Genomic DNA, 25,148 nt, shown 5'->3' with positions numbered 1-25,148 from the left:
GTGGTATGTAATTTTCCCTTTCCATTGATTCGATTGTAGACAATAAATCATTACTTGCATTAGTATATTGAATTGCACTCTCTTCATGTAATTCATTAGGTCTTAAATTTTGCTGAGTGTGATTAGCTAGAGCATTGTTTGGTTGATTGATTGTGACGGCCTTCACTTAAACATATAAAGACCAAGTTGAATACCAATAGACAAAAGAAGATATTAATTGAATATGAGTATGGCAATGACAATACTATGAGAATGAACAAACTTAAGATTGGAATTATGAACCACCACAATTTCATTTTTTGATGAAAAAAAAAATTATTGGTGAATTAAAATAAAGATATAATAGGAAAATAAGGTGCAAAAATACACTTTCTTAATTTATTTATTTTCATTCTAAAATGACAAGTAATTTGAAACAGAGGGAGTAATTTTTTCTTTCTAAAATACACTTTATGAGGACTTTGTGCAAAAATTGAAGAATTAATCGTTGTGTTTTAGTTGGTTGGCGTGCTTTTGAAGTTACTAATTTTATTTTGTTTGTTATTCCACAATGGTATTTGGTGGAGATTATGCTATCTAAATTGTGGTCACTAATTGCAACCATGGTCTTAATAAGAATTTGAACAATCAAATTTTGTAGTCTAAGTTATGCCATGTATTAGAGCTCCTGTTGAGCATTCATATGGATTTCTCCTCTGTTTTTGTAATTAGTCTACTCAACTACACAAATATACTCTTTTCAAGCACTTCAGGTTCCAAGTAGAATTAAACTATACCTCAAAATTTCACAAAGTGGCTTGTTGCATGTTTTCTTTGATTTGGAACAGAGAAGCAAAATTTTCTTCATTTGAACAAAAACAATGGTTTCTGATCTAAAATTGATTTGGAAAAAAAAGAACACCAAGTTGATGGCAAACATTTCTTTGGATGATGAAATTCAAGTTGTTCAGGATTGAGGTGCACAACGAACTATAGTTCAATTAAGTCATCAATGAATACAATTCATCCCATATTCACCATCTTGCAATCCACAACAAGGCATGTTTAACTCTAAGCTAACTTAAGAAGTAACATAAGTTAGCACAAATTATTTCTACGAGACACAATACAGTATTGGTTTCACAACTCTACTAATAAAACCGTGAGGAATACATATAAAAACACAGATGCATCCTCCCTAGTATTACATTCGGATCATACGAGCATTCTCTAACCCATCAATATCCCATACTATGATTTGTTTCTTTTCGGACCCCATTTGACTGCTAGAAATATAATGACTCGGACTCTCGGAGTAATACAAAATGAATGCCAGTTGGAAGGATTCAACAATACAAATGAATGATGTAAACGATAAATACTCAATGAGATCTCCAGTCTCTTTTCTGATGGAAAGTATCTTCTTTATCAGATGGCATTGTTGTCGTCGTCCCATTTGCAATTCTCTGCAAGTTATCAACTGAAGTCAGTAAGCATAAATAAAAAAACTGCAGCCAAGAACACGGTAACCAGAAACTCGTGAATAATAAATAGATTTGATTACAGCATGAGGAATGATAAGGACAACCTCTCTGACACACTCTAAGCTGATGGGTTTCTTAAGTTTCTCTATCACTCTATTTGTTCACCTCTTATCGTAACAAGACAAAATCTTTACTAATTTTCAGTGCTACACTTCTGGCTGGATCTGAGACTCTTTAGTGGATCTGTTAGTGATAGATTCGAAAAACAAAGGCACAATATTTAACTTTTTGTCTTCCCATAGAGTGGACATATGTTTTGCATAATAAAAAATATCACAGGTAGAACATTCTTATGAATTTACTGTTTTTGACAAGCATCATCGAGTAAATTCAAATTATAATTGCAATTGCTGCTTCTTTCTAATGAGCAGTACCATTCTTGAGGTTGCAATTGTATTGGACCCTTTGGCATCCACCCAGAAAAATGAGCAGTACTCTTTTGTACAAGCACTGTCTCTTAAGGGAAACATTGCAGACAATGGGCACAAAATTGATTATCAGTATATAGAACAAAGACGGCAGAGAGGAAGAAGGTTATCAGAACGCTTTCCAAAGGTAACAGTTTTAACTTTTAACAGCTGAACTAGTTTCTAGTTGCACGATCTGAAAAAAGTGGTGGTGTTGTCCAATGTTTGAGTGTTTAATAGAGTGTGTGTTAGAGAGATTGTCCTTATCATTCCTCTTAGAAAATATATGTTGACAAATCTATCATGCCGTTTGTTTAACATTAGAAAGGAGATAATTAATACAAACCTTAAGACATTGGCCCCTTCTTGTATCGCAAACCGGATAGTCTTGTGGGCAACAGCTACGTTTGTCTTTACAACACACAGCAGAAGTTAAACCACAGCATTTCCAAGAAAAACATATTCCAAGAAATTTTGTGGCACAGCAACAAGTTTCCCCGCTTGAACAGCGAGTAAACAAATTACACCTTACAGGACCTGGTGGAGGTGGGACAGGAGGATTGGGGCTGGTTTTGGTTGGATATGAAGCTAACATGTTTATTCCACATAACCCTGCAGAATTATCAGTGTTTCGTAACATGTGTATATAACCATTTATTCCCCAACCTTTTCCCCAGGAATTCTTCACAATCCAATAATCTACTCCATTTTCAGAACCATATCCTACAATCAACACCGCATGATCAAGAGAAGTTGAACATGGTCCAGTGAAGATACCCTGAAATACAAATAAGATCGACATTTTATTGCAAAAGTAATTGATGAACCTATGTTACTAATATTTACGAATATCATTGAGCTCAACCTTTGAGTATAATTGGAAAGCCCTTGCACTACCGCATATGCCTACGCTAACAGGTTGAACTGCAACAGCCTTTAGTAGTTTTTTCTCATCGTTTGAAGGCACATCAGTATAACCATCAATAGTAACAACACGCCTTTTTAACTGTAGGATTAGATGTAACTATGTAAGTAAAAGGTAAATGCAAGTGCTAATAGCAACAAAATTAATAAACAGTGAAGAGTTAAAGTGAACGATAAGACAATCTACAAATATTCGACAAACTACAAAAATTATTCAATAATTTTTGTTTGAAAAGCAAGCAAATACCTTGTCCTTTTTGCAAAGTACTTGACGAGATTGATACGGGTAATCTTCCTCGGTGTCAATCCCTTTGTTGTCAATGATAAATTTGTATGCATAGTCCATGAGTCCACCATCACAACCACTATTATAAGTGGTATCACAATCAACCAGTTCTTGTTCAGAAAGGCTCACAAGAGAACCTGTCACAATTTTATTTATCCCTTCGATAGCACCGGTTGCCGAAAATGACCAACAAGCACCTACATAATATACATACGTTTAGAGCTACTTCAAATAAAGTTTTCTAATGCTTAAAGAAAAAAGTAGCTTCTCTCATAAGTTGAAATCAATTTGAGTAGTGTTATTTGAAAATCACAAATCCAACAGTGTACATGTACATGTATAAAAATACACTCAAATAAAGATACAAAACCATTAATTATATCCTGTGAAGCACATACACTCCTCAGATTAGCCATATCCCGTGTCGGACACGTGTCGGTATTACACTTAATTATGTCATTTGCTCAAATTATTATCAGTGTCGACATGTCGGTGTTCGTGTCGTGTCCGCAGTGTCTGTGTACGTGCTTCATAAATATATACTGTGAGACATGAGACATCATTTGTGTTATCCAAATATCATTTCTAATAACCACACCTCACAAACAAAACACTGTATGATTAACATTCAAGTTATAGGTTTTAGAACATATATACAAAACTGAAAAATCAATTTTAATAATAATAATTGAAAACATGTACCACAGCTTCCTTGGTCTTTGACAGAAGTAACAGCGCCACTATTTCTCCAATCAATCTCAGAAGGAACTTGTAGAACATCATCATCATTATCATCAGATTGATGATCTTGAAAACGGTCGAATTTGAATTTTAGCAACGAAGAAGAAGAAGGTGGAAGACCAAGACGAGTGGTTTTGAATTCATGGTGAGTGAGATCTGCGAAAGCGTTGAGAGAGAGGGTATAACTGGAATTTTGCATTTGATTGTGTTGTGTGATAAAAGCATAATTGTCTTCAAACACCTTAAACCTGTAACGTCTTTGTTCTTCCGAAGGATATGTTTTGCCATGTTGTTTGCACCAGTCTTGGAAGAGTTTAGAAGTGTCAGACTCAGAAGCAGAGACCAAAAATGAAAGAGACGACAAAAGGAGAAAGAGAGAAAAAAAAGTGAAACAGTTCATGGCTTTTGTGGAAAAGCGAGTTTTGATTTGCTTAAAGATAAAATTAGATAAGAGCCAGATTCAGCTAGCAACGTGCTATATAATAATACTATACTATATGGCCCAAATTAATAACAACTTACCAACATCACAATATAAATTACTTAACCTAAACAAATATATATAAATCTCCTTCAAGGAAAATAAAAAAATAAATCACAAATATAAATTATTAGTATTTTTTATATTTATTTCAATGTGTTTTGTGCATTGATGTTGAATAAGATTACATGACAAGTAAACAACACTAATGTTGTCACAGTAGACAAGAATGACTTTCATGATCGAACATTGGAGTTCTAACAGTAAGTTTCGAAGCCAACATGATTCAGCAACAACATTAGCAACACTACGATATTCTACTTCAGCACTAGAGCGGGATAAGGTTGATTGTGGTTTTGCAGAACAAAAGACTAAATTATCCCCAAGGTAGCACAATATCCCGACGTAGACCTTCTAGTATCTGAGCATCCTCCCCAATCGGCATCTGTATATGACGTGAGGGTATCAATTAGGGAAGAAGAAAGATGTAGATCATGGTGAATGATACCCATAAGTGTTTATAAAGTGAGGGCAACCCTTACCATACAAGCCGGTTTTGTAAGAATAAGTTAGGTAAAAAAACTTATTCTAAGATGGTGTCAGAGCCTCTCCAATATCCACGATGGGCCACCTATTATCAGGTTTCTGCTATCAGACCACCCACTGTTTCTATCCACGCACCAGCCCAATAGTGCTGGCTGAGGGTGTGTGTTAAGTCCCACATCTGTTGCGAGATGACATGAATGTGTGTTTATAAGTAAGATGCAATCCTCACCTTACAAGCCGATTTTGTAAAGATGAGTTAGGCCCAACTAATTCTAAGATGGTATCAGAGTCTCTCCAAGATCCGTTGGACAATCCGCTATCGGGCCACCTACCATTTATATTCACACAAACCCAATAGCATTGAGCGCGAGGGGGTTGTGTTAAAGAAGTCTCGCATCGGTTGCAAGATGACCTGAATATGTATTTATAAAGTGAGGGAAACTCTTACCATACAAGCCGATTTTGTAAGGATGAGTTAGACCTAAAACTCAATTTTAAGAAATATCTATTATCCTACCTGCGATTGTTGATTGTGAAAGGGAAGAAAAAAAAAACTATCAACCATCTATACATCCTAACCGTGTTTATTGATTGACTTGCAATTTATTTATTTTTTTGTAAGATTTCTTACAAAATATTTCTTTCTCATAAAAATGTTTTTTATCGGAAAAATTTATTAAAAAATAATCCGAACATAAGACGGGCCAATATGTTAAAGAGAATATAAAAGATTGCACTAATAGATAAAACTAATGGTTTGTTTGGATGAGAAAAGAAAGCGGAAGGAAAGAAATTAAGAGGAAAGAATGTTGAATGAATGAAAATAAATAGAAAATAAATGAAAAGTGAGATGATTTTTTTATTGTTTGGTATGAGTGAAAGTGAATAGAAAGTGACAGGAAAGAAAGATAGTTATTTTGTAAATGACTTAAATGTCCTTTATGATAAGGGGTTATTTTATATTTAATATTATTTACATAGTATATATGGCCCACATATAATATGGGTCCCACATAACTTTCCTTCCATTCTCATTGTTCTCTTGAAACAAACAGTAGAACATATTTTGATTTTCGGGCTTTCCATCCATATCCAATCTTTCCTTCCTCTTTCTCCCGCACCAAACACAGTGTATGTGAGTTATACTCACAATGACCTATTCACTTGTAACTTAAACACCAACAAATTATAAATTGGTGGCAATTGTCGATAACTATTGCAAATTAATTGTTTATCAATAACCTAATTTTTTGTTGCAATATTTTTTACATTAATTTCATCCATCACATAATTTCTTGAAGAAACGAAAGAAAAAAAAATAAAAAACAAAATTAAGCGAGAGTTTTGTTTAACTTAGTCGTTTGACACCTGAGTTGCATGCCAACAAACGCCCGAGACAAGTGTATACAAGAAAAATGAACAGTGAGGCTCGTGTTGGACACGATGCGTCTGGACCATTGTGCCAGGTAGCAATGTAACCTCACCACAACGGCCACGTTTTAGGTACATGTATCTAGCATTTATTCGCATTAATTTCCTTGCTTTGGAAATATAAATTGTATTCGTCACCTCGCTATTTTTCCATGTAACTCTCTTATTATATTTCAATCCTCCATAACCCAGAGCATTCTCATAACTGTGTTACCCGATATCATAATGATGAAATCGGACATGGAAGTTGAGGAGAGAAAAAAGTCGAAGAAGCCAGCACAGGCCAACTCTAGAAAAGGTTGTATGAAAGGTAAAGGAGGCCCTGAAAACGCGAGTTGCCCTTACAAGGGTGTGAGACAGAGAACTTGGGGTAAATGGGTTGCTGAAATCCGTGAGCCCAATCGTGGCGCTCGTCTTTGGCTTGGAACATTTAAAACATCTCGTGAAGCTGCCTTGGCTTATGACGCTGCCGCACGTAAGCTTTATGGATCAAGGGCCAAGCTCAATCTACCTGAAATCTCTATGTCTAAGAAATCTCAGGGTCAACAATCTCTCCCCGACCCTCAAAATGTCAAAACTGGAGATTCGTACCCGCCTCAAATTAATCACAGTGTAGACATGGTCACGAGTTCCGATTTCAATGCCAACCCTAACCCTACAATACCGATGGCTTCTCAACCATTACGCAACAATGATTGCACACCCTCTTTACCCTTGGATGGCAACCCTAATCCAATTGATCCAACCTTTGAGGATTTTTTGCCATCTCTGGAAACAACGAATGGTGGTTTTTCGAGTTTAAGTGATTCCATATGGCCTGATGATGCCATGCCAATAGATTTTCCTATTAATTATGCAAATTCTGGGATTTTTACAGAGGCAAACATGGCAGATGGAAATGGTTGGGACTCATTGCAAACTCCATGGTGCATGTAAGTTGATAATCCCCCTTTATCGCATCTCTATCTCAGCCTTAGGAGCAAAACAAAGTAACAATCAACCTACATCATCACCATCATCTTTCTTTTCAATTCACATGCCACCCAGATTGCTATCCGCTATATACATATATGTGTATGTGCATGCATGTAGTGGTCATTTAGGGACTTAGATGTCAATCTTAGTTCATTTTAATATATAATTCTATAAATATTATTGTTATATTATATAATATGTAAAAATTATGTGACCATCTTAAAGAATTTGGGGGTACTTTCTAAAGCTTTGTTGTTTGTGTTTCATATGTGAATAAATTATGCGCTTAATATTGTGGATTATTATATGAAATGTGTAATACTAGTAATATACTTATTAACATTGCATCGTGTAATGTAATATATAATTGGAGCAATATATATAAAAGGAGCTTATGAACATCTTTCAGTTTCTCTATATATTTTTCATTTATTAAATTTATAATTCATGGTTCCAGCTACTCACCATTTTTTTTCTCTCTAAAATATGATAAATATTCATATTTAATGTCAAAAATAGTGTTATTAAACCCAGATCGATTACTAGTAACTAGTAAGTCCGATCAATTATGTTGGAATGACATTATCTACTTGGCTACAAGTTGGTGAATCAATTCCCAGTGAAAATTGGAAGACTCAATTGAATTTGAACCAATTATGTTGGGTTGGGTGACTCATACTCATACTTCACCATTCTTTCACTGACGTGCAAACTTTTAAATGGTTCCCGATTTTTAATGTTGACTCCTTGACTTGACTCACTCCATAGCCATTACTCATACGTAAGTAATAACTCAAGGACATAATTTTCTATGTTATGATGTCACACTCACAATATTGGAGAAGACTTTTTGGTTTTCATTCTCACATTACATACAGTATACTCTCGTGTGTATTTTACACTCCGGAGTACGTATTAAAGAATAGGGTCATGCTAAACAGTACTCCGAACACTTATTAAGCATACTCAAAAAGGAAATAAAGTATAAAATTAATGTTGGTAAGAGAATATTTTACACATTCAAGATATTGAATGTACATGTTCCAAGACAGAATTTCCTTATTTATATGCTTAACCACCCCGAGGGCACTGTTTAACATTTTCCTAAATAATAAAGGTCCCGCTAAATAGTGTTTTCGAGGCAACGGTTAAAAAAAATAAAAAAACACAAGAGTTTTTTAAAAATTCCAAGATATTAAATGCACTACTTTCAAATTTATATTACCATTTTTATTTTCTTAACCATCGTCTCGGATGCACTTTAGCATTTACTAAAGAATAAAATGTGATCTCTTACTATTCATCTAAATCCCCTCACTTCCCCCTCTAAACTCTCAAACAAAGTTTTAAGTCAATACCACAAATCGTTAGTTGGTTCAGTGGTGATTGACACTGGACTTGGTATGAAGGATTATAGTTCGACCCCCGCAACTGCGAGCGAGAGGGGACTGACACCACTTGATGTTAGAACTGACCCTCTAACCAGATTAAGCGGTCCAGTGGGCCGGATACTGATTGTGAAAGCCAAAAATAAAAGCTTTAAGTCAACACCTTCCTATCGTGTGCCTTAAGGTCAGAAAGGGGAAAATGAAAGAAATCGAGATGAACTTACGAGATGAACTTCCAATTACTAGAGTCACTTCCTCTAAGAACTGAATGGTTATAAAAAAATTATAGTTGATCTCGATGATCAAGAAGGGTGGCCGAGTTGGAGCAGTGTTCCACTGAATTGGATATTGAGGGTGGTACATGTAAACACTTCGACGTTCAAGTCATTAAGAGAGCAAAGAGTGAGATTTTTTGGTGGAAAGAATGTCTACCTTGCATTTTTCGTGAAAGGGTGTATTTATTGGTGCCAAAGAGGAGTCTTTTGGGAGTGATGGAGGAGTTGTTATGAATGACGCATGTCGATAACTGTATCTAGCAACCGTTGGGTTGGAAGGCTTTACGATCAGTTGAGACGTTATGAATTGGAGAGGATCTGAAGTTGGGAGATTGGTATTGTTGGATTAGGTTATTATGGAAATGAGACTCGAGATAATGAAGAAATGAACAAAATATAACGAGCTATTATCTAACTCTCAAATATAAGGATTTTATTTTGTTGTATAAATAATGATGAATGATTTCTAATATGGATTGGCCAAGACTCATTCGCAAATTGGACTGGGTCACCCAAAGCGCACTTAGTTGAGCATACCATACGACTGACATGCCCTAAAATGCACATGATTATCACTCGCTGGGGACACGTGGACCGTCTATCATGCCGCACCGGCCAATAGCGCATATATGTCCCTAAGACAAGTGTACAATAGAATGTTCTAGACTCTCTAAAATCTTGATTCTCCACCTATATAAGTCTACCTTATGATCTAGGCCAGATATGTCACATCTAATACTAAAATACCTCTCGCCTTCGGTGCCTACTGGTCTGATCGTCGAAGTGTGTGCAAATACCACTAGCGGGATTCAACCACCTACAGTCCAAAACCAAGGATCTAAAATAGCCCTACCATCCGGATCTCATGTCCGGAGAGGATCTATTTTATATCAATTATTCATTACAATATAAAATATTACTATTAACATGGAGAAATTGATATGAATGACCACAAAATGGTCACACTCACCACTATTCATATTCGCATGACATATAAGTAACACATATGCATCCAGAATAAAGAGAGATTCTAGGTACTTTATACCGTGCAAATGAATTCCGCACTAGTTGTACTCAATTACTCTACCAAATGTGTTGCCAAAAATTCTTCTACTGGGTAGCTCCAGTATCTATTGTGCAACCATATAGAATCAGACTCCACTGCATATCCATCTTGATTAGCTAGGATTCCAACCAAAATAGGCATGAGTTCTATTCTTTATATCAAGGATCCCGTGGCCAAAACTGGCTTCACGGTATGCTGAGTAGCTTGGCTGGGGCTCTGTCATACTGCACCATTGAAAAGAATCTACATTACTGACAAGTCAAGCAGTGCAGTTTATTTTAAAACGCAGAATATTATATGCAATATATATTTGATACATGCTCCTGCAACAATAAAGTAATAAGGAGTTTTCAAGGGGTTGTTTCTTTTCTCAAGTAAAAAAAGCGTATATTAAAACAGACAGAGGTGAGTATAGTGGTCAGGTATTGAAGACATACAAGTTCTGGAGCAAAATAAATTTCATGATTTCCTGCAGTCCAAATCCATAGCTGATAAGCTGCAATTCTCTCAATGAATCTTCCCCATGTTATGTATCCCACCTAGTGTTCTCATGAAACGGATAGTCATTTGCGTAAGAGAGATCCCCCACATACAACATTGTCTGGCCTTTTGCGTAAGGAGGAGTTTTAAACCAAAATTGTCGAGTAGTATTCCCTATTCCAACCTCATTCATAGTAGTATTTGGTGTCAAACTGTATTTGACAATTCCAATTGCATTTAGAAAAGTTGTTATCTATGAATCAATGATATAGAGTATAGACACACAAACATCAACACGACACTAGCACCAATAATAAGCTAGAAAATTGAATAATTGAACGTAATCACATGTTGGACACCATACATGCTTTAGTGTCATTGGTTGCTAACACAGTTTCAAATTGCCGGCTACAATATTGCTGGTCTGGGCCTCCACAACAACATCCCATCTTAATTGCGGTGTGATCTTCAATTACGTTTACGATCGTATCGTAGCAGCATCAAACAATTTCAACCATGTTCGTTCAAATCTTATTAATATTGTTGAACCTCTAATCTCAATCTACTTCAAATGCTAATAAAAAATCTTACTTTTAACAATGTCTAAATTGTGTATTTCAACCATGGTCCCAATTGATATTTACCAAGGAAATGAGACTATGCTATGATAGGAAAATAGTGTATTGACATGTTGGTGCCACTTTATATAAATTTATGAAAATTTAAAATTATTTCACACCGCGACAACAACAATGCATGTGGCAAGCAACTGCAATGACCACATCCGCGACCGGTGTTTCCACCCATACAGAAACACGCTTCATAATAAACCAAGGGTATGAAAAAAAGAACATGAAGAAACCGTTTATCTCTATTATTCGAAATGAATGGCATGTTGTTGTTGAATATTGAAGTGAATCTTCGGAGATACTAGTTACTACAGGAAAGGCAGTAGAATGGAATTGCTGGCGAGAGAGTGAGGGACGCAGCCACCGTTCAAAGAAATGAAAAGGACAGGAAGGGAAGGAAGAACAGTGAAAAAGGTTCCCAACTGGGGTCTGGTCTGGGTGGGGAGAAGCTAATTAACTGAGGGAGTTAGTCTTGCCACGGTTACTCAAACTAAGTAGCTGACAGTTTTTTTTCCCCAAATTTTTTGATTTTTAAGTAGCTGGTTTGTAAAAATAAGGCGCACGAGTAACCAGTAGAGTGACAAAAGTAGCTCCCATTAAGTGACACGTATAACCAACCATAGCTGGGTAACCAGGATGGGCCGGTCCGTTAAATATGTTAAAGCCTATGAATGTTCAAATTTCAAACTTAGTAATTTGAGTCCGAATTTTTTAGGTTTTTTTTTGTCACGAAGCCTAGTGACTTGAAATTTCACATTTTAAAGATGAATAAGTGGAATGTCCAGGGTTCAAACCCCGGCTCTGCATAATGCTGATGTCCCTAAGAATTTTTTAGTCTTGATTTGAAAGTTTTTGTTAAGCTCGGTAAATAAAGTCTGACCAATAATTATTTTTACCATAAATCGAAAGGATTAATATCAAACAATTTATTCTAGAGAAAGCTCATTAACCAGTTAACCCCAATGTCAATTTGATTACGACAACTTAATTAACATGAAAAAAAAATATATTAATTTGTCCCTACATTTTTTCTTTTGTATTTTTAAAAATGAACAGAATAATCAAAACAAGATTTTATCAATTTTTTTTTTATAAAATGTGCCCTTAGGTAAAATGTCGCGAGTCTCTTCTAACTTAACCAAGGTAACAAGTTCGATCTTTGGCTTGGGCAAAAATTAATGGTAAAACTCTTAGAGAGATTTTGCCACTTATTTGGTTCTCACAAGACTCGAAAGATTATTCTGTGCAGAGATTATATTCGATTTACACACAAAAAATGTATCTTAAAAAAACAACTGTAGAATAAAAACAAAAAAAAAGGTAAATGCTAGGGACACTCTTTAAGACCTTAAATGGTACTCCATTCGTCCCAAAATAAATGATTTTTTTTTTACTTAGTGTACTATTCATATGAGTACTATTTTTCTACTAATACATACATGCAAATATTAACATATGAGATGTTGTTTGATTTGTCTCGATGGCTATTTTCAAAATATACAATTTTTATAATTTAATTTTAATAATAAATAATTAAAGATATTAACAATCAAAGTTGTACATCGGCAAACGTAAAAGTGGTCAAACAAGTCATTTATTTTGGAACAGATAAAGTAAATTTTTATGAAAATTTGTAAAGTAAATGCATTGGAAATCGTAGTATTTAACTTTTTGAATAAAAAATTTTATTTAAATAGAATGCTTAAAGAGTGCCCCGGGGACGTGCCCCTGGAGCACTCGTTAGCAAGACCCTAAAATAAAAATACAATTTTCAATGCACAATTTCTATCTATAGTGTTGTGAATTCGTCGAAAAATCACACCAATAAAATACTTGTTGTGTGGAGCAAAAGCACGGCAACCAAAATCAAGAAGATAAGCAATAATAATAATAATAACAACCGATAAAACAATAAAGGAGAAGAAAGAACTCAATATTTTATTACCCAGTTCGATCCAACAATGAGCCCCTCCGTTCCACTAGAATCAAAGAGTCACTTTACAAAAAATTTCCCAACAAGAGGTTACAAGAATTAATCCTAATTCTACCCAAGTCTCGAATCACTTCATGTGGTCAAAAGACTCAATTTGACCTAGTGTATATATGGTGGCAAACTCTAAACACTCCCTATTTATAGAAAAATATATGCCTAAATATTAGAAACAAATCTGCTTTAAATTAAAACAAATCCAAGTCAGAAGGCTCTACAAGAAACTAATTTTTCCACAAAAATCTGTCAAAACAGCAAACTGCATCACGCGTCTGCGCCTTGCGCAACCCCCCGTGCATCGCGCAGGAGGTAGAACCTGACTCCTGAAAACAGAAACATGGTCTGCGCCTAGCGTAGTAGGCAGATTCATGCCAGATTTTTATGACTTATTGTAACTGAGATTTCAAGACATATTTCAACATATAGTACAATAATATGTGCACAATGATAAAATTCTTGAGAAATTAAATACTCGATTCATTTACGGAAAAAATCAACCAAAGTGAGAAAAAAAAACAAAGTCAACTGAAATAAAGAAAAGCGATAAATTAACATCGTTGTATTTAATTTTTCATTAATAGCACTGTCCTGCATAAATAAATAGATATAACTGTAGTATTCTTTTTCCCAAGAAAAAAGCTAATTCAAATTCTGCCAAAAAAAAAAAAAGCTAATTCAAATAGCTTTATCCAAAAAATGAAAAGCTTAATTCAAAGAAAATATATATAACACTGTAAACTACAATATTACTAGTATTTCACAAACTTTTGTACTTATTTTGAACAATAGCTTCTCACAAGTTGAAATAGGAAGATTAAGTGAAGAGATAATTTTGACTAGAATTAGAATCCATACGTTTCACGGGTAAGTATTCATCTTCCATTTATTTTGATTCCGCATGTTTTTCGTCGAGATAAATTTCAAGGTAAAGTGATCATGTCATTATACCCTCTGATCTTTTTTTTATTTGATGTTTTTCGTTGAGATAAATTTATTTATATTTTATTAATTACAATGGCAAGGAATGATAGAATTATATCCCAAACATCACTTGGACCATATAATTTTGTAGGAGTAGTTTATATAGTCCGCTAACATATATAAATTGTAGACGATTAAGTATAACTCAGTTGATAGTCATTAGGAATATTATTGCATGAGCTGAAGTTCAAATGAATTCTTCATTTCTTCACACTTAAAGTGTGAGTCTGAGTCTAGCCTTTAGACTATTTGGCAAAAAATTATTTTTGCAAAATTGGTGTTACTTTTCCTCCGACTAACATTATATACATCTTCAATCAAACATAGACCTTCAAGTTCAACCCATGGATATTCCTCATAGCAAACTGTATAAGAAATACAAATGGCGATAAAAAGTACAAAGACCGCAAAAATGCATTATGCAGTTGAACAACATCACCAAATAAGAAATGGATTTGAATACTTGTTTACTTGGCATACTTGTTTACTTGATTTGAATATACATGATACATGTCATTTACCTTATTATATATAGTTATAGTTATGCATTTTTCATACATGTTTCTTATTTTTCTGAATCTTATGAAACAGGAAAAGAAATAGAAATGGATTTGAGTTACTTGGTAAGCGATGATCGCGTGGATAGGCATGGTAAGATTGCTGATAAACGAACAACAGGAGGATGGAAGGCAGCTCCGTATATCATAAGTATGAAATTAGATAGAATAATCACAATGTATTAGTATTATATATTGTTACACATAATTTGAATAATTGGTATCTATTAACAAACTTTTAGTGAACGAGGTGATAGAGAGGTTGGCGTTCTTTGCAATTCTAGTGAACATAGCGCATTACTTGGTAAAACAAATGCATCAAACGATTCCAGATGCTAATACTCATGTCACTGACTGGATTGGAGCTGCTTATGTCCTCACTCTCTTTGGAGCTTTTCTAGCAGATGCTTACTTGGGTCGCTTCAGAACCATCGTTGTTTTCTCTGCCATCTATGCTGTGGTAAACATAACCTAAACTTTAATTCTATTTATAAAGCTCGATGATATTGATGAGTACTGATGACTCGATCGCTTTATGTATGACTCATGCTTGTACAATATCCGTCTATATGTTAGAGACTAGTTCCCCTTGTTGTCGAATTGTACTGCACTCTATGTTAGAGACTAACTAGAAGAAAAATGAATTATGAGAAAATAGATTATTTGTTTAATCATAATTAACATGCAAATGTTGATGTTTCAGGGGATGGTTTTGCTCACAATTTCGGCCTCCTTCCACACATTGCGCCCGCAACCGGGCAAGGAAGCAAGCAATTACCAAATATCATTGTTGTATGGTGCACTTGGCCTCATTGCCTTGGGTACAGGAGGAATAAAACCTTGTGTGTCCTCCTTTGGTGCAGACCAATTTGATGAGGGAGATGAAAAAGAACTACAAAAGAAATATGCATTCTTCAATTGGTTTTTCTTTGCCATCACCATGGGTGCAGTTCTTGGAAAAACCCTATTGGTTTATATACAAGAAAAAGTAGGGTGGGGTGTGGGTTTTTTAATACCAACAGCTACTACGATATTGTCTATTATTGTCCTAGTTGCTGGTGTTCCGCATTATCGTTTTCAAAAGCCAATGGGAAGCCCTTTCACTAGGTTTTTTCAGGTTATCGTAGCCTCTATCAAGAAACATCGGAGAGGAGTCTCAGTAGATAATGAAACTCCTCTCTACGAGGTTGAAACCACTTACTCTGACATTATTGGCGCACGCAAGCTTCGTCACACTAGACAATACAGGTTAGTTATTTAATTTTAGATTATTTAGTTTTTCACCCGAGTTTGTCAAATGTTTCTTACATAACATTACATTATAGCAATAAGACGTCGACTTAGCAAAACGATGAAAGAAAAATATTAGAAACATTTGACGAAACTATTGTAGCAAATTATTTTAACCTTAATTTTGTCTTGGTACATGAGTTTATATTGGAGCAAAGTATTTTTGCAGGTTTTTTGATAAAGCAGCAGTTATCACAGAAAAAGACACAATTAGCAACAGATGGTCTGTATGCACAGTTACTCAGGTTGAAGAATTCAAATCCTTCATTAATGTCCTTCCGGTATGGGCATCGACCATAGCTCTTTATATTTCTGCGGCTCAAATGACAACCTACTTTCTAAGTCAAGCCAAACTCATGAACCGAAAACTAGGAAACCACTTTGAAATCCCACCAGGCTCAGTTGCCGTCTTTACTTCCATCAACGGTGTCATGCTTGTACCCATCTATGAAAAAATCATAATCCCAATTCTTCGAAAATTCACTGGCCACCACCGCGGCATCACATCTCTACAACGGATGGGAGTTGGACTTTTCATCTCAATCATCGCTATGACTTCAGCTGCATTGGTTGAACAGACAAGACGCGAACACTATCCAGAAACAAACAGCATGAGTGTATTTTGGTTGTTGCCTCAATTCTTTCTAATAGGTACTGCTGAAGTTTTTACTTATGTAGGACAATTGGAGTTTTTCTACGATGAGGCAACAGACGGAACAAAAAGTATTAGTAGTGCTGTGTTTTTGTCCGAGGTTGGAATTGGAAGTTGGTTGAGTACTGCATTGGTGAAGATTGTTATAGCTGCGACCGGGGGACAACAAAAAGGGTGGTTAAGGAGTGATAATCTTAATTATAGCAGGTTGGATTGGTTCTATTGGATTCTAACATGTCTCAATGCTATCAATTTCTTGGTTTATTTGTTGGTGGCTAAATGTCACAAAGGGAAAGAATTGGCTGCGAGAGACGAGAAAATGGTTGAATTAAGCCAAGGCCAACATACACAACCGTGACAATAGAACAATTTCTTCTTCTTAATCTATTATATTATGCAAAATTATATACAGTAGAACAATTTCTTGTCAGTTATATGTGTGATGCTTGGAATTGATAACATCATAAACTTGTCCATCATACCCTTCTTATGCATCAAAATGCTTGATATTTTAGGGAACATTTGAAAAATCTTATTCTTCTTGATGCTGAGCATACCATAGTGCTACTCTACACTAGCTTAATTGGAACTGATAACCAATTAAGCACAAGATTTAAATGGAAAATAATTAAATCATAACAATCCCCACATGGCCACATAGAAACCACTACAACTGCAACTGCTTACAACTTACCTAATATGTTTTTGAATTATTGAGAGGATTATTGTGTTCTAACTAGTACATTGTTTTAACTTGTTATGTTTTTGTTGGTTATTCTTGTCATCACTAGCCTTTTTACTTTTTGGTTCAAATTAAGTTTTAAAAAGAATGGGGATTATCTTGACAGTGGACCATGTATGGATCCCAATGATTCATAATTTCACACCCTTTATTGATTTTTGGGGTTTGCTAGTTAAATAATAATGGTATACATTAGTACACTTATAAACACATATTCGAGTTTTAATGAGTGCGACTATACGAGATAGCAGGTGCTTCAATTATATTTTTGATATTATTTTAAAATTTTAATTAGATCTAACTCAATTTTACAAAATCGAATTTATAAAATGATGATTCTCTACCAATCGTTAGTTGGTTCAGTGGTGATTGATGTTAAATTTGGCAGAGAATACCACAGTTCGATTCCTCGTAACTGCGATCGGAGGGACTGAAACCACTGGATGCCAGAACTGACCCCCAAGCCAGATTAGGCAGTCTAGTGGACCGGATAATGTGGTGAAAAAAATGATGAATCTCTTCCCTTATAAACACATACTTCCTTCAGACTTATTATTTATAAACAAAAGTCAACGAAAAAAAATGGCCTCAAATATAAGCAAAATTTACCAAAAATAACTTTATTAAATGTTATCATTCCAAAAGCACCCCTAATTAATTGTTTCACTTTTTGACATTTATACAAATCTCAATGTAATTTTTTTTGAAGAAGCCAAAATGAAATATATTAACATAAACAGCCTCCCCAGCACAAGACGTACCGAGTTAGACTATAACAGTTACAAAAGAGTCAAACAGATACAATCATAACAAATCAAACAAGGCCCAAACATAACAATGGACTAGACCACCAGCTATGAGGATTTGAAGCTAACGTAATACTCGTCGGCTTCAACCATCTAAATGAGAAAAGCTTGATCTTGTCTAACAAAAGATGAGGTGTGCATGTTGAGCCTTGGAACAAACGATGATTTCTCTCTGTCCATATCACCCAAACACAAGTAAGCCAAATAAGCTGCATATTTTTACATCAAATTTACAATTTAGTAAAAATAACAATTTCTTAATATGTGTGAAACAACATACTTTTACCTATAAATAAGGCCAGAGGGAGTACTATGTATGGTAGCCACATGTCTATCATTAAGGTAGATTAGATTCAACATATCTATTTAATAGTAACATAATTAAGATACTCAAAAGCTAAATGTGAATTAATTAACTTGCTAGAAAAGAAAACCAATCACATACTGTCGGCCATTGCTAAAGCATGACACACAGACACACTGTCCTTTGTAACACAACTTGGCTATAGTTAAGTTAATTTTGTACTTTTTGTGCTTGACATTAATATATCAGGACGCACCTGATTAAGTAAAAGTCGTTAAACATGTGCAATGATGAAAAATTAGAGATATTGATTAAATCCGACCGAAATGATTTGAGAGTGACAATTATGCTTATCAAAATCTTCATGCTTGGCCTCATCCTCATGCCTTTCAAACAATTTAAAGTAGTTTTCATGTCTCAGATATTATATGGGTGTCCTCTCTGTTGGTTACCATTCTCATCTAAAGTTATAATGATTCTTGCATTACCTTTGAGACTGTGACCACCATCATAAAGTTTTTTTTTTTTATAAGAATCATAAAGCCTTTTTTTAACACAAGTTTAATTTACTTTTTTTTTTATCTAAGGTTTAAGTTAAATTATTTATTTTTTTGAAGAGAAGTTAAATTATTTATAAGGGCAAGTTATTAGGAACTTCATGAAAATAATTCTCCCCGTAATTAAAGACAACTTTCTCCCTTAATTAGACAATTTTTAATTTTAATAATGTATCAAGTTTTCATGAGAATCATGCCACTTATGGATAATTTTCTCGGGTTTACACCTAGAGATTTTTTTTTTTGCCACTCTATTCATTTTCTTGCGAATCCTACGAATTTACTAAAATACTCCCGTCCAATACTTAGGTAGTGGATACCCCAAAAACACCCTACCTTTATAAAGTCCACTACTTAAATAGCGGATAATATTTTTATAACGTCCGCTACTTAAATAGCGGTAGGATAAAATGGAAATGTCGTAGGGCGCACGAGTAACTAGTAGGATGACAAAAGTAAATCTCTTACACCTATGGAGAAACCTAATAGAGACTTATGAGGCCCAATAGGCCCAATTAAAGTAAAGAATGAACAGGCACTAATAAATGATCATTTCTCTCCCGACCCCCCCCTCATTTCTTTTCTACCCTCTGAATTTTCGTTTTTATCCTTGGGGGGTACTGCGGTTTATACGAACCGAAGGAATTTGACATGCTGATAAACTTCGGTAACCACTTACCGAAATCTGGGATATTTCGGTTTGCAGGTACTGAAACAATTATTTCGGTAAACTTCTGCCGAAAATGGCCTAATTCCAGCGACCCAATGAAATTTTCGATAACAACATACCGAAATCTAGGACATTTCGGTTCGTAGGTACCGAAAATGCTAATGTTCGGTTTGCAGTTACCGAAATGGTCTAATATTTAGCTTCGGTGAATATAAACCGAAGTTTTTTAGCAAAAAATTTTCAAACCGCAAAGAGCAAAATGAGATTTTTGGCGGGTATAAAAGAAATGTCGGGGTCGGGAGAATAAATGTCTGGTGAGATCCATGACACTACTTAGGCATGAGGAGAGACTAAGGAAGGTATTTTTGAAAGAGAAAAAAAAAAGAAGTAAACCATGTAGAACAAGAAGAAAATTGGATTTTGTTTACTTACATTTTGTTTGAATATCTAGTAAATTTTTGGTCCTAACCCTCCAATTTGCGGGTGAAGTAAGCATGATAAATTATAGTTCAGTCGAAGATAAATAAATCCTACCCAAATTATTTTATCTTGATTTGGACTAATTCTCTTATGAATGATTCGTTATTAATTTAACTCATTAACCATTTGTATCTAAACTCTTAATCTTTGTTATGTACTAATAAATTAGAGTCCCATTTGTGTTCTCATAAATAAATTTTGCTTAAGAAAACAAATTAATAATATCCTTTTGTAAATCAAACCATTAATTAACATATAGGCATAATGGGATTTGAGGCTCTCTAAGCCCAAATTTAAGTGACATGTATCTTCCCATAAAAAAACCTCATTCTACATTAACATATATAGTATGATCGATCCCAGTAAGAAAGCATCTTGAATTAACCAAAAACAAACCCATTCATACACACACAAAGATTCTCTTGACATAAAGTAGTAATAGTAGTATATCATTTTCTTCATCCTTCTTCTTTTTTTCTTTCTTTTTCCAAGAAAATGATGAGTCAGCTAGAAGTTATAGTTTTGTTGATCAAACATTTTCCGTTGATGAAGGAAGAAGTGGTTGAGCAAGTGATGATGTTTTGGCATGATGGCTTGAGGATCTGATGATGCTACTACTACTACTATGTTCCTGCTGAGTGGATGAAGTGATTGCTGCCACCTCCCTTGCAAATTTCTTTTCTTCATTTTTACCCCACAAAACTAGGTACAACCCCACAATTATCAATCCTGCTCCAATTATCCTATAACATCACAATTTTACATCAATTACAAGGTTTCCATTTCTTTTTCTTTTCTAACAAAGGTATAAAGAAAGAAAAAAAAAGGTGATTTTTAAACTTTTTTCTGACCCTGTAGAACGTGGAATCATTAAAATAAATTGTTCATTCTAATTTCACATGTAAAAAGTTGAATTCTAGTATTTCTAATTTTAATATTTCTATCACTAAAGACAAGACATAATTAAAATTGATATATTTGATTTAAATTTTAGATCATATACATTATTTATACCCGAATAGTATTTTTTTTTTCCTTTTAAGAATGTGCTTGTAAAGTAGTTAGCTAGCCATTGTTGGTTAAGTCGGTTCACACCAAAAGGGAGGCACAACCACAAATAATACTATTTAGGCGCACACACATCAAAGAAATTTTTTTAAATATAAATGATTTAGTCACAACAATTATTATTAATCAATCTTTTTATATTTAATTTTTTAAAAAATATGTATGTGTGTCTAAGAATATTTAGTTTAGGTGCATGTGTGAGTGTGTTACTCACCAAAAGATACAAACCAAACAGTGCCTTAGCTCTAGCTTACTTGTTGTTTTAAATGAAATTAATTTGTCGTTTTCAAAATGGCGATTATTCATCTGTTTGATGCTTTTGGTCGTCATTTTAGACTCAATATATACTATAGTATTAGTTTAATTTATAATAAAATATGTGGACCTTCAAAAGATATCATGCATGCATTATTATGTGTTTTAACTTTTTTAAGAGTTGAAGCAAATTAGATAACGATAAGATGAAATTAAAAGAGACTAATGAACAACTAAAACAAATGATTAAGATAAGGTATTAGCTAGGACTAGGACCAACCCTTACCCTCCTAAGTAGAATTCTTCTCCTAAAGCAAGAGAAGCCATAATAGCAACAACAAGAGTTTGAACAGGTTGATACACTGCAACAAAAACAGGACCTCCTCTGTCAATGCACCATATCTGTACAGCGAATGCAATTCCTGATGCCACCACTCCCTGCAAATTATATAACATTATATATTATTAATTTTTTTTTTCTTTTTCATAATTTATAATTGGTACAAAATTGAACTTTAATTTCTCTCTCATTTCATTTTGATTATCATTATCAACACACGCGCACACACAAGACACATATGACCTACCATTATATCTCTAGAACATTATTGCTTAACAACTTTCATAATACATATCATATCTTAAAAGCATGCACATACAACTTTAGAGAAATTCTTTATTGTATATAAATTTTATTATATTAACTATAAAGTGCATGGCCAGCTTTTATTAAGCTGGAAACTCTGATGTATGATCTATAAGAGCATGCATACTCAATCAAGAAATCCAGTTTGAGATTTTTAAGTGGATCTCATTTAATATTTTATGATAGTGATTAATAAGTACTCCATTTTTTCATCTAAAGTTACTCAAAAAGCTTACTAAATAAATGATCACTAATAATTTTATAACATATATTAATTTTTATTTCAATATTTTAATATTAAAAAAGTGATCTCAGACCCATATGAAAAAGAGAGCTTAACTTCTCTTTAGGCACTACTTTAATTAATATCTTTCAATTATGAGTACTTATTTTTTACAAACTAGGTAAAATTAATTTTGAGGGAAGTAAATCATACACAAACAATATAATTACAAATATTTTACTTGAACTTAATTCTGATCATATAATTAGGACTGTTTTGTTTTCTTCTTCATATATTATATTATGATGAAATTTCACATAATCTTGTTATACTAAATAAAGAGTATGCTTCACAAGATTAATTGTATATGAATAATTAAAATGTGGCATATAGATTGAAGTTAGTAACGTACCGCATACAAAATAGTGAAAACTTCACCACCAGATTGGAAAATCCAAGCCTGAGCATCTCTTTCAACAATCAAAGCAATAATGAGAAATTGAATAAGTCCAAAGAAACATGTATAGGAAGTGACAGAGAGACGAGCCGGATACTTCTTAAGGACAGGTGCTTGCAACACAAGCCAACCAGACCATGACAAACAATGTCCTATTAGGTACAAACATCCAAGGGTCCAGTTTTTTCCTTTTGCATCTCCCAAAACTGATGAAATTGATTCAAACACTACTAAACTCTCTTCCATGCTATTGCTACTGCCACTGTTGTGTAGTGGTGGAACTGGACTGTATATTGTTGGACCTTTATATAGTGTAATCACTGATGCCCCTGCTACACAGAACAATGTTCCTGCCACTTTCCCTATTCCATCCTTTCTGTTCAACCTCACTTGCTCTATTCTGAAATTGTATATATATGTTATGTTTTTTATTTGTGTGCTAGCTAGCTAGCTAATTAGTAATGAAATGAATTAAGTTCTTAATGAATTAATTACCTGAGTATGACTGCCATGAGAAATGTAATGGCTGGAACAGAGTTTTGAATTGCTGATGCAAAAGTTGGAGATGTATTGTCCAAGCCAAGCAAGTAGAAACCCTGGTTGGCTGTAATCCTGCATGTGTAAAAATGCAAATTTCATGCCTTATGTGTAGTCTGCAACTGCAGTTGTGACCAACTGACCATATTTGTTGTATATTATATTCCGGCATATAAAATTCTGCTTAGTATAACCGCAACTGCAATTTAAAATCATAGTTTCTATAGAGTTTTTAATTAAGTGGTTGATTAATTGTCGATTATGTGGGGGGAAAATTGTACATACCCGACGAGGGCAAGAAGAAAGAACTGCAAAAGAAAGTTTAAAGTAATAGCTGGCCTCTCCTTCCTGGACAGCAAAAAAAGAGGACAATAGATTAAGTGGTGTATTGAAGTTATGTAATGTACATGGATTTAATTTGATTTGTTAGAGTATAGATAATAGTTAATTACTTTTCCAAGAAGTAAGCAAAAGGAAGAAGGAGAAGAAAAGCAATAATATTGCGGTAAACTGGGAAAACAAGTTTGCTAACACCCATATTAAGTGCAGCTCTTGAGACAACATGGAAACCAGCATATCCAAACTGCAGGGCCAACATGGCCACATGCAGTTGAAACCTTTCTGGAATAGAGCACCACATTCTCCCACCTGAATTATCAGCCATTTTACTTACTTACTTACTTGATAATAATACTAATTAAGATAAGATGATTAACAAGGAAAGAAGGAAATGAAAGTGGTGTGAATGAAGAGGGTGATGAGAAGTGTAAGGGTATAAATATAGTGAAGAGGGAAAAGAGTGACCCTACAATGACCATAAAAAGACGTTATATCAACTATTGGTAGCATTCAAATGTTTTTGGGTTGTCTCCCACATTCTTTGATGTATTCATTCCACACCCTCCTTCGCTGACATGACAACCCTCACCGCACTTCGTTAAATTCATTATTTAATTCAGAAAAAGATACTAACTAGTTAGCAAGAGCGAGCCATATAATTAAAGTATCATAATGCAACTTTGACACGCCATTAATTAATGATGATAGTATATGTACTAATACTATACTCGAGAGGAGCAACAGGGCCAAGCCGCCATTGATAGATAGCGCACACGAGTATAAAAATTTAGATGGGTTTTGATGATTTAGTGATCAAAATCGTCGGTCGATATCCATTAAGGTTAAAGTTGGTGGAGGTATATATCTCCGAACATTTCAACATTCAAAAGCTTTCTCGGTCACTGATGAGGATGAGGCATTTATGAAATTGTTTTGGATTGGGCCTGAAGCCCAACCACCAAGGATCGCCTCACCAATGCCAAACACGGCCAAAATCATCTGAAAGCCCAATCGTGTCTTCCTCTACTCAACGGTCAAAGAAGCTACGCCTTCTATAACGGCCGACATCAGAATAATTGACATTTACCGTCAATCATGGTATCCAGCCGTTTTCCAACAACCATTAATGGCAAGGTTGTTGGATCCGTCCTCCCATTAATGATTTTGGCTCTGCGTCGAGGCTATAAAAAGTCTTCTTATGCAGAAGGAGCATGTACATTATTCTCTAACTCATAAAACTTTTGCTTTACACTTTTACCGACTTGAGCATCGGATCACCTGCAGATACAAAACCCCTCTCCACTCACGGGTAGGGGTATACGTGGGCCGATTTGGTTGAGTTTGGCCAAAACCAAAACCCGAACCACATAAGATATTCTGGATTGGGTCAAGTAAAATAACCACCCGTTACAATATTGGCCCGGGTTGGATAAATCCACTAA

At 34.5% G+C, this 25,148-nt stretch overlaps 4 protein-coding genes across 5 annotated transcripts; 2 read left to right on the top strand and 2 right to left on the bottom strand.

The window, feature by feature from the left end:
- Window positions 1-952: 952 nt before the first annotated feature.
- Window positions 953-4,410, bottom strand: LOC123897637 (low-temperature-induced cysteine proteinase-like). Its single transcript, XM_045948353.1, has 5 exons — window positions 3,843-4,410; window positions 3,102-3,337; window positions 2,796-2,936; window positions 2,277-2,708; window positions 953-1,445 (listed from the first exon to the last, which is right to left on the bottom strand). The coding sequence occupies exons 1-5, from the start codon at window positions 4,279-4,281 to the stop codon at window positions 1,362-1,364; spliced, it is 1,332 nt and encodes a 443-aa protein (XP_045804309.1). The 5' UTR covers window positions 4,282-4,410; the 3' UTR covers window positions 953-1,361.
- A 2,169-nt stretch (window positions 4,411-6,579) lies between these two features.
- LOC123900117 (dehydration-responsive element-binding protein 2E-like) lies at window positions 6,580-7,275 on the top strand. Its single transcript, XM_045951441.1, has one exon. It carries the CDS (start codon window positions 6,580-6,582, stop codon window positions 7,273-7,275), a length of 696 nt encoding a protein of 231 aa, XP_045807397.1.
- Window positions 7,276-13,771: 6,496 nt separating this feature from the next.
- On the top strand, window positions 13,772-17,164 carry LOC123897774 (protein NRT1/ PTR FAMILY 8.2-like). Of its 2 annotated transcripts, none has more exons than XM_045948553.1 (5): window positions 13,772-14,006; window positions 14,715-14,831; window positions 14,938-15,140; window positions 15,384-15,928; window positions 16,140-17,164. In XM_045948553.1, exons 2-5 carry the CDS (start codon window positions 14,729-14,731, stop codon window positions 16,978-16,980), a joined length of 1,692 nt encoding a protein of 563 aa, XP_045804509.1. In that variant the 5' UTR covers window positions 13,772-14,006; window positions 14,715-14,728; the 3' UTR covers window positions 16,981-17,164. The 2 variants fall into 2 exon arrangements, with proteins under 2 accessions (XP_045804509.1, XP_045804508.1); XM_045948552.1 differs by having other exon boundaries at window positions 14,923-15,140; window positions 16,140-17,162.
- A 3,219-nt stretch (window positions 17,165-20,383) lies between these two features.
- Window positions 20,384-24,476, bottom strand: LOC123895540 (protein WALLS ARE THIN 1-like). Its single transcript, XM_045945950.1, has 6 exons — window positions 23,820-24,476; window positions 23,653-23,715; window positions 23,326-23,442; window positions 22,786-23,230; window positions 21,791-21,942; window positions 20,384-20,924 (listed from the first exon to the last, which is right to left on the bottom strand). Exons 1-6 carry the CDS (start codon window positions 24,029-24,031, stop codon window positions 20,711-20,713), a joined length of 1,203 nt encoding a protein of 400 aa, XP_045801906.1. The 5' UTR covers window positions 24,032-24,476; the 3' UTR covers window positions 20,384-20,710.
- Window positions 24,477-25,148: the final 672 nt, after the last annotated feature.

The sequence above is a fragment of the Trifolium pratense genome, linkage group LG7 (genome assembly GCF_020283565.1).
Source record: "Trifolium pratense cultivar HEN17-A07 linkage group LG7, ARS_RC_1.1, whole genome shotgun sequence".
In the NCBI taxonomy this organism is placed as follows: domain Eukaryota; kingdom Viridiplantae; phylum Streptophyta; class Magnoliopsida; order Fabales; family Fabaceae; genus Trifolium; species Trifolium pratense.
Note: the sequence above shows the minus strand (reverse complement) of the source record. Positions and strands in the feature narration are given on the sequence as shown.

Excerpts from the sequence above, each read along its gene's own strand:
- LOC123897637 (XM_045948353.1), bottom strand. The coding sequence starts at position 4,281 with ATGAACTGTTTCACTTTTTTTTCTCTCTTTCTCCTTTTGTCGTCTCTT. Across the intron at positions 3,338-3,842 it reads CAAAGACCAAGGAAGCTGTG|GTGCTTGTTGGTCATTTTCG; the intron begins GTACATGTTTTC and ends TATATTATGTAG. Across the intron at positions 2,709-2,795 it reads CTTTCCAATTATACTCAAAG|GGTATCTTCACTGGACCATG; the intron begins GTTGAGCTCAAT and ends TTTGTATTTCAG.
- LOC123900117 (XM_045951441.1), top strand. The coding sequence starts at position 6,580 with ATGGAAGTTGAGGAGAGAAAAAAGTCGAAGAAGCCAGCACAGGCCAAC.
- LOC123897774 (XM_045948552.1), top strand. The coding sequence starts at position 14,729 with ATGGATTTGAGTTACTTGGTAAGCGATGATCGCGTGGATAGGCATGGT. Across the intron at positions 14,832-14,922 it reads GGCAGCTCCGTATATCATAA|TGAACGAGGTGATAGAGAGG; the intron begins GTATGAAATTAG and ends ACAAACTTTTAG. Across the intron at positions 15,929-16,139 it reads CGTCACACTAGACAATACAG|GTTTTTTGATAAAGCAGCAG; the intron begins GTTAGTTATTTA and ends GTATTTTTGCAG.
- LOC123895540 (XM_045945950.1), bottom strand. The coding sequence starts at position 24,031 with ATGGCTGATAATTCAGGTGGGAGAATGTGGTGCTCTATTCCAGAAAGG. Across the intron at positions 23,716-23,819 it reads TTTGCTTACTTCTTGGAAAA|GAAGGAGAGGCCAGCTATTA; the intron begins GTAATTAACTAT and ends TTTGCTGTCCAG. Across the intron at positions 23,231-23,325 it reads CTCATGGCAGTCATACTCAG|AATAGAGCAAGTGAGGTTGA; the intron begins GTAATTAATTCA and ends ATACAATTTCAG.